General features: G+C 50.8%; 2 protein-coding genes across 2 annotated transcripts in view; both read right to left on the minus strand.

Moving 5' to 3' along the window:
* Nucleotides 1-2: 2 nt before the first annotated feature.
* Nucleotides 3-1866, minus strand: MUSTN1 (musculoskeletal, embryonic nuclear protein 1). Its single transcript, XM_063115356.1, has 3 exons — nucleotides 1758-1866; nucleotides 462-594; nucleotides 3-320 (listed from the first exon to the last, which is right to left on the minus strand). The coding sequence occupies exons 1-3, from the start codon at nucleotides 1764-1766 to the stop codon at nucleotides 214-216; spliced, it is 249 nt and encodes an 82-aa protein (XP_062971426.1). The 5' UTR covers nucleotides 1767-1866; the 3' UTR covers nucleotides 3-213.
* A 1576-nt stretch (nucleotides 1867-3442) lies between these two features.
* STIMATE (STIM activating enhancer) overlaps nucleotides 3443-14428 on the minus strand; it is a 61198-nt gene continuing 50212 nt past the window's right edge. Inside the window, exons 5-8 of the mRNA XM_063115355.1 lie at nucleotides 10963-11075; nucleotides 9859-9936; nucleotides 8920-9069; nucleotides 3443-7255 (exon numbers count right to left, since the gene is read on the minus strand). Coding sequence (XP_062971425.1) covers nucleotides 7139-7255; nucleotides 8920-9069; nucleotides 9859-9936; nucleotides 10963-11075 — 458 coding nt within the window. The 3' untranslated portion in view covers nucleotides 3443-7138. The remainder of the gene's footprint in view (nucleotides 7256-8919; nucleotides 9070-9858; nucleotides 9937-10962; nucleotides 11076-14428) is intronic.

Here is a 14428-nt window from a genome sequence, read left to right on the forward strand (position 1 = left end):
CCTTCAAGTGCTAGGCCACTTGGGCATCCTCTTTATTGGTAATTCCAAGGTGCAGGTGAAGAGCCCCCAGGCTAAAGGGCCAGGGCCATGGGGGAAGGTGGCAGTCCCAGAGACAGCAGGTGAGAAGGGCAGGTTCTGGCATAAAAAAAGAGTTCTCAGGAAAGGCTCCTGTGTCTAGGTGTTCAGGGTGGTGAGGGGAGTGGCGTGAGCTTTTCAGCCAAAGACACTCTTGGCAGGTCCAGCTTTGGGCTTCTCAAAGACAGTCTCAGTGCCCGTGCGGGTGCGGCTGAACACCGACGGGGCGGCCAAGCCAGCTTGCTCTGTGGAGAGGAGGCACAGTCAGGGGCCTGGAATGGTTCCTCAGAGGAAAGGCCCCTTGGGTCGGGGCACTCCCTCCTGAGCACAGGAACCCTGGATCCTTGACACCCCCTCTCCCCCCAGCCAACCCGGAGGACACTCACCACACTCCCGCATGACCTGGTAGGTCTTAGACTTGATCTCCTGGTTCTTGGCCAGGTTCCCTCGGGCACCCTTCAGGTCCTCCTCCTTCACAGGGGGGCGCTTCTTCTTGATAGGGGCTTCCTGAGGGCCAACCTTGGAGAGCCCAGAACCTCATCTTACAACCCGAAGCCTTGAGGTGGAAACCCCTTTCCTACCTCCATGCCTTGGCCAAGACCCTCCTCCCCGCTCGCTGAACTCAAGCCAATTTAAGGCCCCATTCCTCTTTCAGGAAGCCCTCCTGACTACACTCCATCCCTGGAGAGTCTTCCAGCCCTCTAGGTCTGATGTGTACATCTACCCTTCCCCCACAGATTGGGAGCTTCTGGGGGCAGTGGCCACTGCAGCCTCACACTGGGCTGTCTGCCTGGCCAAGCTCAGCACTGGGCACAATGGGCAAAAAAGGGACTGGCTTTGAGGCCAAGCAGCCTAAGGAATTTGGTGAGTTCTAAGACCTGCATACTGGGCAGCAGGGGGTCCCTTAGAAGTTGCCCCTCTCCCAAAAAAGTGCCAGTATTTGTGTTTTTTGGGGTGGGAATGGAGTAGAGGGACCAGATGTCCACGAAGTTACAGTTCAGAGTCAGCACCCACTCATGGAGCAGGCAGCAAGGATAACCTCTAACCCCTAACTTAGCAGGCTGGTCTGTCTGTCCCTCCAGTGCTAGAGACATCCTCAACCCTTGCCTGGGAGTCCCAGGCCTTATTCCTTCCTAAGCCCTGGGGGCAGGTGCAGGGATTCCCTCCCTCAGCCTGGGCTAGGCTCCTCAGGGCAACACACTACAACTGCTGCACAGAGATACACCTGCTGGGGAGATACGTGGGTATAGAGCTGTGCACCTATAGGCACAGCTTCACGTGCACACGCGTGCATGCACACACCCACACAGATACAGCCTCGTGTGTACACACACACGCAGAGATACAGCTCTGTGTGTACACACACGCACATACAGAGCTACACAAGCAGCTCCCTCCCTCATACATGAAGGCACACACAGAGATCTATACAAGCACCACACACATTTCCCCCAATCCCCCTAACAAACCATGAACTACCACCAAAGCTAAGCTGAACAGGAATTCATCAAGGCAAGGTGGGACTCAGGGTGTCCTCCCTGAGCTGCGGCCTCCTAGGGGCTGCAGAGCCTCCGGTTTATGCTTGGAGTTCAGCTTAAGACCCAGCTGTCAGGGACAACAGTGTCCAGGTCTCCACCCCCACTCCCTTTGGCACCAACCCAGCCCACACTGGGCCCTCCTACCTGGGACATGGTGCGTGTTCTCTGAGAGCTGGCTCTTGAAGTCACCTTTCCAGCAGGCAGGAGCTGGTGGAGGAAATCTGAGTGGAGCCCAGCCCTCTGGAGCTTAAATAGCCTGCTTGCCTGTCCTGGGAAGTCACTCCCCCTCCTCTGACAGCTCCCTGATGATTCAGGTCCACAGCCACTGGCTTCAGAGTTTATTCATGGAGATGACAGGTGCTCACTGAGCACTGCCGCCCAGGGGCTGCAGCTCTGGTGAGAACAGACAGCTGGGGAGACCCTGCACCCTCAGGAATAGCTGCTGTGTGCACATGGGGAGGTGTTGCCACTGGCAGCAACTGGTTGTGTCTATGAAGCCAGTCCTGGAATGTGTGTGTGACAGTCAGAAATGTCCGTCTACAAGGGTCCATCCCAGTGTGTGGGGGTGTCCCTGAGGAAAAGGAGACCCTGAGCCACGCTGGACTGCTCTGAGCTTGTTTTTCTTTCAACCCCTTCCCCTGCATTCCAGCGAAGAGACTTCCCATCCCACGCAGCAGGAGGACAGAAGCTTCCTGTATCTGTTGTTTATGGTGAGCTCACTGGGTCTTCAGCAGACTCTGAGTGAGGGGCAACTGCTGGTTCACAGGTGGAGAAACTGATGCCAAGGGGAGCCTGGGGAGCTGCTCCGTTGTGTTTTTGCTGATGCCCTCATCCTCTGCCTTCATCCATAGCAAGGCAGGGGGAAGGGGCCCAGGAAGGACCAGGGAGGAAACCATGCTTGATGGTGAGGGCACCGGGGCGATGAAGGTGGGAAACCGAGTCTCAGGCATAGAGCCTCTGACTGAGATGAGGTCACTGAAGGGGGGTGGCCTGCAGCACAGCTCAGGTTGCTGAAAGGGGGAGGGAGTGAAGCCCACTCCAGCTGTGGAGAGGACAGGCCTGAAGGCTTTCCCTGAGTCACTTATTAGCTCTCCTCTGCCAGAAGCTCCTAACAACCCCAGAGGAAGGGCCCCCCCTGCTAGCTCAGACATACCCAAGCTCCTTTTCAGTTTCAGACAAGAGATTATTTTTATCCTTAAAGGCTCCAGGCAGACGGAACCCAACCAGGCATGACATTTGGTTATCCCAAATGCCACTCTGCTGCTGTCATACCTCCACCCCCACCCCAATGGCTGCCTCTGGTCCTGGTCCCCAGGAGGCCAATATAAGGACTGCCAGGCTCGATGAGACAAGTGCTGACATGAGGAATGCCCAGGACTCTGAGCAGGGGCCAAGAGGCAACTAAGGACAGCCAGGCCTATGAGGGTGCTGCCGCTGGCTCAAGGGGTGCCAGTACGGAGGGTAACCGTGGCTTCAGCACTGCCCCACAGTTGGCTCTATCCAGGGAGGCACCTGCCTTCCAGGCCCGTGGCTGCAGGGACACGGATGTGGGATGCCCTGTCTCCCCACTACAACTCATTCCTCAGGAGGTGGACTAGCTCTGATGCTCGGCAGCAAGGAACTGGAAAGGGCAGGATGTTGGGCTTCCTTTGTCAGTAGATTTTGGCTTCCACTTATGCCATGAGGCTTTGTGAGGTTCACTCTGTTTCCTGGGGAGAGCCTTCTAACTACTGCAGAAATTTTTTGACCTCACTAAGTGGTTTCAACTCCTGAGAACACAAATAAAAACCAAAAATGCGATGGTTTCTTTTTTAAAAAACTGTAATAAGATGTCAAACTTTATTGTAAACCATTTTACAATGTAAGTACATCATCTTCCCTTTCATTTCAAAAATGTTTCCGTGAATTGTAACACCACTGATTAATACCCCCACCGGGATGGCAACTGAAGTGGGCCACAGTTTTGCTCACATAGGTCTGACTTGCAATAAATTTTATGAAAAGAAAAATCAAATTTAAAACAACCAAACCAGCCAACTAACCAACACAAGAACTCCAGGTGCTCATAGCAAGTCAGACCAAAAGTCCTTCACCGAAAGCAAAGCCCCTCAGAGCTGCCAGTGTATTGCAGGGTAAAACAGAGAGCTCTGTATGCCTAGTTGGAAGCACGTGAAATCTCTAAAAGCCAGCTCTACACCCTATTAGGTAGCTGCTCTGGCTTGCAGCAAGCTCCTGGTGCTGCTATCTTGGCCTGGCCACCAATAAACTGCAATCTGGGGCACAGAGCAGGCTGCCGGCCAGGGACTGCTCCCTCCAGGGTCGTGGAGCAGCCTTTTGACGTGAACTCTAGGCTGCAGCCTACAGGCCTACACTGCCTAAAGGAAGTTACAACTTGCACTTGAGACTTTTTATATTTTCCTTGAAGAAAAAGGCATGACAGGTGATAATAACCCATGACTCCCTGCTGCCAGAGAGGGCCCAAGTTAAAGCTTGAAGCAGGAGGCCACCAGCATGCCCAAGGGCTAACTGAGGGGTAACAGACCCTCACCTCATACGTCTTTGGGCTGAGCAGACCAAGAAGCCATTGACCCCTGGGATCTCACCAACACCCTCTACTTGCCACTGTCAATGTCCCACTGACAGCAAAAGGAAATAACAGGAACAATCATCTCTTCCATCTAGGTACGACAGTCTGACCTCATAGTCTTATTTCTATTAGTTACAAGAAACTTGTTCATGACTTCGACTTGCAAGTTTTCATCATGGGTGGCTTGGGTAAAGTCCAGATTTGGACAAATCAGATTGACAGCACACAGGATGCAGCTCGTATCCCGTCATTTCTCAAGCATGGTGACACTTGCCAAGTGGCCATGTGAGACTGCACCTCATAAGGCACCTTGGAGCAGGTGGTGAGGAAATTCACCCCAGGGAGGGAGGACAGCTTGGGAGGAAGGCCTGACCACAGCCCTCTGCATCTACTTTCATGGGACAGTGCGCACAGAAGAGCCCCTGTGGCTGCAGAAGGCAATCCCAGGGGACACAGACTCTCGTGCCTGTCCATGTGTACATGCACACGGGTAGGGGAGGGCCAAACATGTAAGGCCATGCTGTCCAGACACCCTGTTAGACCTCCATCTCCTGGTTAGCTAGCTACACAGCTGCAGCTTAGAGATGAAAGCCCTTACTGAAAATCAGGACACAGGGAAAAACTACCACTCACCTGCTACCTCTTTGTCCCCAAACCCACTGCTCAGTAGGAGCTGGGACAAGCCTTGAGATGAGATCTGAGGTCTGGATAACCCAGTTTTCATCTTCATAGATTATGGCTCCCCTACCCTCTGCCCCCAGTTTGGAAACATTAGGAGCTCAAGCCTGAAAATGAAGCTCTGATTCTGAGCTCCAGGAAGATGGAGGAAACAGCTGGGCTTTGGTGTTCAAACCAATATGAAATAGGAGGGGGGAAATGAGGACCGAGTCACTGATGTCATGAGGGACTGACCATCTTACCAGGAACGTCCGTTCTGGCCTTCCCAAATGCGACTTAATACAGCCTGGCTGCAGCCACTCTTCCCCACTAGAGAACTGGCAGAGAAAGGGCCACTACTACAGCCACAGGATAGGAGGGGTGAGAAGAGTAAACGTGAGCAGGAGCATGCAAAACTCAAGAAAGATGCCAATCTCACGCGCTGTCTGCCGTCTCCTCTCTGGCCACGATGCTCACACTAGCAGTTGCCTGCTACTGCAGTGACAGTCCCTGCTCCCCTCAGTGGCTCTGCACTCCTGGAGTAAAGACGGGTTGAGAAGGCCTCCCCAAGGCTTGCCCCATGTCTGGGACAGGCAGAGGATAGTCCCAGAGTGCCTGGTTTAACAGCTTGGCTTTCACGCCACAGTTCAGATCCAAAGAGCTGAAGTAAATCTCATCTTTACATATCTCTAAAAAGATGGTTCTGAGTGGAGTGGTCTCGCCTGCACTGGTCTCACTTAAGGTGCGGGCTGTTTCCCAGCTCACACGGCAGCGGTGTGGTTTTCTGCTCCTAAATGTCCATGGCTGCCTCTTGGCTCGACAAACCACTGGGCAGCTCTACTTTGCTGCTTCCACAGCAGGGAAAGTACCACAGTCAGCCTGTCCCACTGCCATTCAGCAAACTTCCAAAGGCACGGGGGCCTGTGGCCATGCTAAGGAATCGGTGCCACTCCCCAAGGAGGGGACACAGCCTAGAAGCGCCTTGTGCTGCCTGTGGGTTTACACAAGTTCACCCCTACCTGTCCCAGCTACCTCACAGTTTTGAAGGATGTGAAAAACAGGATCACTTAGGCAGGCAAGATGTTCTCCAGACTTTTGTGCAAAACGACAAGACGGTACTAAGATGACAGGCACCAGGGCTGTGTGGGAAGAGGTTCTAGAGTTGGGACCAGAGGCTGCTTCTGTGGGCTGCAGCAGTGGGGCTAAGAGGCGGAGACCACTTTAAACTTGAGCTCTGGGAGCTCTGAAGAGAGGCAAGGAACAAACAGGAGCAGTGTGGTAGTCTCTGACCTCTTAAGCTTCTTTCTCAGTCAAGTTTAACCAAGACTGCTAACCTGCCAGCAGAAATACCATAGAGCTCATGCGCCCCAGAAAGAGCCCGGATCTGCATTCAGACGAGCTGCCCCACGCTCAGGCCTGACCTTCATGGAACCACTGGGTTTGCCATTTCCAAATAAGGTCCGTCTTCCCTTTCTGCTGGGATCATTTGTCCCATCTTATCATAGGACATTCCCTAACAATATTATAAGTAAAAAACTCCCAACTTTTTCCTCCCACCAGCTCACACCCACAAGATGCAAACAAACTCATTTCTTTGGGAGTTAAAAAGAGTTTTTAAATACAATAGTATGAAAATATAACTTAAAAATATAAAAGTCAAACGGCATACGGAAGACTTAAAAATCTATGTTTTGCCCATTAGTCCCATAGGTACTTTGTAGGAAATAAACACATACTCAAAAAACAGTAACACTGTCACAGCTCATAAAACCGGCTTGAAAATCAATAGTTACAAAAGCCATTTCGAGTAAGAAAGCATTCCGGTTACAACTTGGTCAATGAGTGACTTTCAGCCCAAAACGAGCTGTGTGTTCATACTGTCCGCAGCCTTGGTGAAAGGGCCCACCCAGTCTGTGTGTGCCTGTTTTTTTTCACCATGCCAACCAGTCGGACACAGGACAGGGGCTTTTGGGTCCCTCGCAACACTGGTCAGGACAACAACATACAGACAGAATTCCTCGCTTGCATATTTGGTCAGTGCTTGTAGTGCAACTGAGCGGGGGACCTCCAGCTGCCCACAGCCCCCTTGAGCACTGGTTCCTCTTCCCTCTTTTTAAGTCACAGTCATCTGGCAGCAGGCAGAGGTGGGTGGAGTCAGCGAGAGCAGTGGAGGTAGAAGAGGAAGGGCAAAGAGAGGAGGCAAGGAATGACATCGCAGGGTGACCACCCGCCACCCGGCAGCCGGCGGACCCCAATCCCGTCACCCCGGCATGGGAATACATCATACGGGCAGCCCGAAGCGGTGCTTCTTTTTCTTCACAGGCTTGAGCGGGGTCAGTCTGTGGAGGTCCTCCTCCACATCTGACTCCTCCATCTCGTCGTCGGCCGAGATCAGGATCTGAGGCAGCAGAGAGGCATGGCCTGAGTCACCGCCCCCAGTACTTTCCTTAATTGCCCTCCCTGGACCCTGGGCCCTCCCGTTTTTCTGGAAGAGGGTGAGGGGAGGCCACCTTCGCACAATGAGAAATGGCCCACCAGAGACCACATTCACTACAAGAACATTCACAGGCTACTGACACCAGCGCTGAGTTGACAGGCCCCCTCCCTCTGCGAATACTCCCTACTTCCCCATCCAATCTCCAGCTGGAACCAAACCCCACCAGAGCAAACTCAGTAGGGACCTGCAGCCTAAGGTCGTCCTGGCAAAAAAGCTCAATCTGGACACATGGAGTCCCAGTCCTTGAAGCTACCTTAAATACAGCAGAAGCAAACCAAAAAGCCTCTTTCAAAAAGAAGACAGGGCTGGCTGGTGAGCTCAGTTGATTAGAGCATGGTGCTGATAACACCAAGGTGTGGAGTTTGATCCCCGTATTGGATGGACACACAGGCTGGGAGTTTTCAGTGTGGCTACTCTGAACCAACTTTGTAATTTCTTCTTCTTCTTTTTTTTTTTTTTAAAGATGACCGGTAAGGGGATCTCAACCCTTGACTTGGTGTCAGCACCACGCTCAGCCAGTGAGCCAACCGGCCATCCCTATATAGGGATCTGAACCCATGGCCTTGGTGTTATCAGCACCACTCTCCCCCAAGTGAGCCATAGGCCGGCCTCCAACTTTGTAATTTCTTTCTTCTTTTTTTTTTTGTCTTTTTCGTGACCGGCACTCAGCCAGTGAGCACACCGGCCACTCCTATATAGGATCTGAACCCACGGCGGGAGCGTCTCTGCGCTCCCAGTGCCGCACTCTCCCGAGTGCCCCACGGGCTCGGCCCCAACTTAGTAATTTCTAAAGACAAACAGAAGCGCTTGGCTTTTCTGAGCCCCTGGAATGACTCAGCCATGTAGCCAGGGCCATTCCCTGACCACCTACCATGCCACCTGCCTGGCTCCTGAGGCCTCTGAGCCCCAGGAGAGATTTGAACAGCCTACATCAGGACCAAGAGGCCTCAAAGTCCACCTGTGCAGGGGACACACACTCCTTCCACCCTAGGGGCAGGGCGCATGGTCTCATCCTTGCAGCTTCCTGCCTGCAGTCTCAGTTCCCTGACTATACACCCTCACTAGCTCCTACAGCCCGCACAAGCACGTCCCAACTCCTCAGCTGGGCCACAAAGTACCCTGCCCATCTAGCTGACTGCGCTTGTGCCTCATTTCTCGACATTCCGTCCCCTATTCTGAATTTCACATTATTAGCCAGATGCCAAACCATGTGACTGTGAACGCTCAGGAGCTGTTTGTCATTCCCCTAATGTTCACCAAGCTCTTACAACACAACAGGCCCTGTGCCAGACTCTAAGGACACACACCTAGAGAAGATATGAAGCAACCCCACCATGTGCTCCAACCTCCTGCCCTAGGAAGGCCTGTGGGACAGCAAGGATGGGCCTGACTGGACAGGAGCTACCTGGGAGCAAGGCTGCTCTTTGGCTCAGCCTCTTCTCCCTCCCTGGTTGGCACTGTGGCCCAGCACTCCAGAGAAGACCAAATGCAAAGACGAGACCAGAGATCGCCATGGGCCCATGGCAGGACATCTCCGGCCCTCAGAGAGTCAAGAAGGCGCCTACCTCAGACTCAGACTCCTCGTGGGATGCGGCCCTTCGGTAGCGGACCTTGCTCCCGTTCCTTGAGTCCTGGTTGGCTCCTCTTTCTTCTAGTTTAGCTTTCGTTTTCCCCTTTCTCATGAGGAAATTATCTACTACCCAAAACATCAAAGACTGTGGGATGGAAAAGTACAGATTACTGTGGGATAAGTCATTTTGCAAAGCAAAGCAGCCCCCATATTTACCCTTCTCTGCCCACATTCCAGGTTATGAAATCCAGAACTATGGAAAGAAAAACCCCATCTACTCCCCGTTATCCCCTAGAAGCTTAGGAAGAGATTCCCAATCTCTGTTCCCTTTGCTTCGGTTTTCTTATCAGAGAATGGGCAAGAAAATCCCTGCCCTATCCACACTGAGGAGTTCTTGTTGTGGTGACCAATGGGACAGCCTGTCTTGGGCCCGGCACCAAGGTCTCTGGACACCTGCTCTGGCTCCTCACCCTGGACTCTGCACAGCTGCCAGCATATGTGCCATCACTGTTTGCCCCAGCTTCTTCTCACTATTCCCTAACTTCTAGCCATTGTGCTCCTGAGTTTCTCTTTGAGATCTATGGTCAGGAATAAGGGACTGGGGTACCTTTGAAACAATGCTGATCTAGAAGTTGGTGTTACACATGGGGTGGGACTTCTTGGTGGGAGGCCCCCTGGCAGGGAGGGCAAGACAAAGTTCCTAGGACCTTTCATCCTGCACAGGGCCTGGAGAGGGAACCTGCCTTTTGAGGAAGCAATCTCTCCACTTCCAGGTCTGGAGGTGGAGGTAGGGAGGTGACAAATGGTCACCTAGAAAGACCTGATGGCTACAAGGTGAGCTTTTTGTCAGACTCAGAACACTGAGCAGGAACTCTGGAAGGAAGGGCGCAAACCAGGTTAAAAAAAAAAAAAAAAAAAGCAACATAGCACTGACATTGACAAAGAAGGGGACGATCAGCATGACGATGGCCAGCTTCAGATCAGGGTTTTCAATGGGATTCAACAGGGCCACCTGTGAAGAGAGGCAGACTCAGTGAGGCAGAAAGACCACAGAGAAAGCAGGGAGGAGTCCCTAAGGCCCTGGGAGGGAGCTGAGCATAGACACTCCCTGCAGAGCCCGATGGGAGCAGGGCTGCACAGTCTCCAGATTTGACTGTTAATGAGGGAACCCCCTGGAGACCACCTTCAGCAGTTAGTGCTTTACCAGTTTTCCCGTGGGTGTGGATATGCAGAGCACAGTGGACTTACAACCACCAAGCCACAGCAAGGCAGTGCCCACCCTGCAGAGCAGAGAGTAGCCTGAGGCCTGCAGGGAGCAGTGTGGGGCTTGAGGGAGTGAACTCAGTGGACAGTCATTACAGACGCTAGTGACGAGGCGCCAGACCACTGTCTAACAGAAATCCTGCACCCTAACCACCTCCTGAAGGACAACAGCTCTGAAAAGCCTTGGCTTATTTTCCTAAAAAAATAAAACCCAAGGGAGGCCGAGATCTGAGCCACTTCTTCTGAAGGCCCTTTAGCTGGTTTCATGTGGGCGTATGGAGATGAGCAGGAGAGTCTTATCTGCACAGTACTGGGGTCAGAGGTCAGAGGTCAGGGCCGGGAGCATTTGTGAACTCCCCAGGGCATCAGCACATTGGTCACAGACCCAGAAGCTGCCTGTGGCACCAAATGACTCAGTTAAACCACCAGCCAAGAGAGGTGTGCGAGGACATCTGCAAATGGAGAGATTTACAGTTGCAAGGCCTGAAGAGTAGTATCAGACCTGAGGGCCAGGACTGTATTTTCACTAGCTTTATACATCACAAGGCTTAATCTAGAGCAGAAATTTATATAAATGAAGTGGATGGATGCTAAATTAAAGAAAAACAAACTTATAAGTAGTTGCCACATCAGACTGAATCCAGGGTACATTCATGGAGTGAAAAACAAAAACAAATCTGGTTTTCCAATAGGGCTGGGGGGCATGGGTGATGGGGGAGGAAGTGCTGTGTGCTTAGCTTAGCAAGGAGCTGCAGAGCAGGGACAAGAGGCAAACCTTTTTCCACTGCAGTATTAGGAGGACGATGAAGACGACCGATTTTTCAAAAACCATGATCACGATGTAAAGAGCGCATTGCCCGACCCAAGCTCCACACTGCAGAGGGTCTCCTGCAGGGATAGGCGGTGCTTAGTCACGCGGGGCCCAGGCGTTGAGTGAGACAATGCCATCCCCAACAGTTCCTGGTGAATGCTCACACCCCTACCCACACCCCAGAACCCTGACACTAAAGGTACTTACTGAACCTCCCAATGCCCTACGATCACCTCATTCCTAACAGACAAATGTAGTGTTTTAAATAAAATCAGAGAATTTCTAATTTGGAAATACCAGAGTGGTCTTCCTTCTGAGATTCTAAGATAGAATCAAAAAGCTCTAAAGTTAGTAAGTACTCATTGCTGGAGCTCAGAAAAGCTGGTTCTTTCTGTACACTGGCAGCAGAAGCTGTGTTAAGCAAGACTGCTATTATTATCTGATGTTGATTTTTCCAGTGACTAGTGCTTATCCTTCCTTCCTTCTGTCCATGAGAGGACTGATATTTGTGAATTATGAAGGCAGTAATCATCTTTGTTCGTCACCCACCTTTCCACCTCCCATCCCGTATCCCACTCTCCCCACCCCTGTCCCTGATGCCCTTAGCCCTGAGAGCAGAAATTCGACTCTGGAGGAATTCAGATTCTGACTGTCTAGTAGAGGTGACCTCAAACACCCTGGCTAGGGACAAGGAAGAGAAGACAGAAGCCCTCAGGGCAAGGAATGGGAGTGATGGGCCAAGGCCTGGGGCTGTGATAAAGGTCCATCTGTGATTCCATCAGTCACCATGCATGAGAAACTGAGCAACCCAACAATCCATGCTGGGGCACATGCAGGCCCTGGAGTGCCTTCAGAATGCTTCATGGGGAAGGATGGAGGATCAGCACCCCTCAGGAATGATCCTTTGACATTCAGAACCCTAGGGATGGGCCTCAGGGAGCCACACAAGCCTCCTCAAAGTAGGAGACCCATGGGAGAGTGGGGTATAGAGGAAGCTGCCTGGGGTTGGCCTTGGAAGCTCTGTCAGAGATGCCTGACCACAGCTGGCCACAAGAGGTGGTGGAAAGTAACACTGCAGGAGAGACAACGGCCCCATTCCAGGCTGTGAGAAGGGAATTTGGCCCAAAGAGAAATCTCCAGCTTCTCATTGATTCTACAATTTCTGTAGCAATCCCTGTCCAGGCACCCGCGCTGGAGGCTCCCATCCCTGCCTGAACCTGCCAACTGTACACAGTGGAAGCACAAGTGAATGCCTTTATGCAGCTGTAATGGACAAAACACCAGGCCATTGCCTTTTCTGGAAAACCCCGGGAGAAGTGTGGTGGAAAGCACGCAGAAACATTATCAGTTGACCATTCTGAGGTCTACCTGTTTTTACTTTTAGAAAAGAGACATTTGAACCAAAAAAAATTTCAGAAGCACAATCCCTCCTTGCTAGATTGTTAATGAAGTTTTGCAATCTTTTCACTAAGTCACTTGACCTTAATGAGAAAAGTTCTCAAAAAAAACAGATGAAAATATTTGTTAAACACCATTACGTAAGATTGGGAACAGTCTGACAGAAAGCGCTACTAGGAAATACCTCTGAATCAGGACTGGTGTGTTTAAAAGTCAGCAGAACAAGTGGCACCAGTTATTTCCTAGCAAAAGAACATACACTTGCTTTGATAAAGGAAATAATTAAAATGAAGGTTTTTCAAAACTCACTGCCTTGGGATAAGTTTCAGGAACTGGATGTTGACATCTTGTTCTTGAGATAAATAATGTATGTGCTTAGAACAGCTGATCTGTTAATTAATGCATAACCTGGTTTTGAATAAGCCATTTAGATACTGTTAAGAATAGCTGGAGCATAATGCATCTGCTTCAGGTTGCACACAGGTTGTAATCAAAAACCAATGATTGTGACTTTTGTGTTCCACGAGAAAAGGAAAACTGTACTTGGAGCTTTCCCCGCCTCTTGAAATTTCCTTTTGAAACTCATTTATAAAATGCCTTTGCTTGTAGTTGACTTCGGAGCACTTTCCAACTCTGTTGGCTTGTATTTCCCGGGTTGATCCTCAAATTTGGTTTTCAATAAACCTTTGTAACATTATTTCTGCCTCGACAGCCCTGATTTTGGTCCACAGGACTGACAAAAGAGGAAAATGCTTTTCATCTGGTCTGCCTCAGTTGCCACGATGCTCTTGGTTTCTGCTGCACAACTTAGCTGCAGCTGCCTTTTTCTCATTTAGAAGCTAAAATAAGACAGTTCACAAACACGGTGAAAAAAGAAAAAGAGCATCTGTAATCCCACTCTAACACATCATTTCCTCCTGTACATCCAGATCACACATTGCCACAGTTGTGATGGGCGCACATGTGCCCATTTGTTTTCTGATTTGTTTCACTTGAAAGCCTTTCAAAAATTTTTTTAAAGAGAGAAAGAAACAAAACAGAATCCAAAAAATAAGGAAAGTCTTCCAAACATTCCCCATCATGGTCTTATTTTTAAAGGACAGATGTGCCAAGCATTGTCTTTGTGTCTTGTTTTTTAATGCACTGGACAACCTCAGGTACATGCGTGTTTTGTTTTTGTGGGCTTATTCCCTCAGTGTAAGTCACAGGCACAGGGGCAAAAGGAGGGGACACACCTGTGTGGAGAGGCTTCCAGAAGGGAGCATTGGATGGGGACAGGCAGCAAAGCCCAGGAAGCACTGTGACTGTGGGACACAGACCTCATTTTCAGGGTTTCCTTATGGGAAAGAGCAGCCTGTTCATCAGATCCAGCCTCACCCTCAGGGCTGTGTGGCTTATTTCCCCAAGTCCACATTCTTGTTAGCAAGCTCATGTACCTTCTCTCCTAGAAACAAAGGGAGCCACCTACTTCTCCTTCATTTACCTGAAGAGAGAGCTGTGGGGCCTATGTGGAATTACTGCCTCACACGGACGGGCAGGTGTGGCAGGTGGAATAACACCTTGCAAAGATGCCCACATCCTAATGCCCAGAATCTGTGATGACGTAACACTGCATAGCAAAGGGAGAATTATGGCTGCAAACAGAGTTAAGGTTGCTAATCAGCTGACTCTCAGATAGGCAGAGTATCCTGAGTGTCTGGGTGGGCCCAATGTAATCACAGGAGCACTTTAAAGTGAAAGGAGGTGACAGAAGGTCAAAGTAATGCAATGTGACAAGAACCCAACCTACTGTTGCTGCCTGTGAGGACGGAGGAAGAGGGCCACAGCCAAGGAATGCAGGTGACGTCCAGAAGCTGGAAAGGGCAAAAAAAAAAACCTCCTCCTCTAGAGCCTCCAGAAGAAACCAGCCCTACTGACACCTTGATTTTAGTCCAGTGAGACCCATGTTGGACTTGTGAAGGAAAGAACTGTAATGATCAGTGTTGTTTTAAATCACGAAGTTTGTGATCATTTGTTACAGCAGCAATAGAAA

This window comes from Cynocephalus volans, chromosome 11 (assembly GCF_027409185.1).
Source record: "Cynocephalus volans isolate mCynVol1 chromosome 11, mCynVol1.pri, whole genome shotgun sequence".
Taxonomy (NCBI): domain Eukaryota; kingdom Metazoa; phylum Chordata; class Mammalia; order Dermoptera; family Cynocephalidae; genus Cynocephalus; species Cynocephalus volans.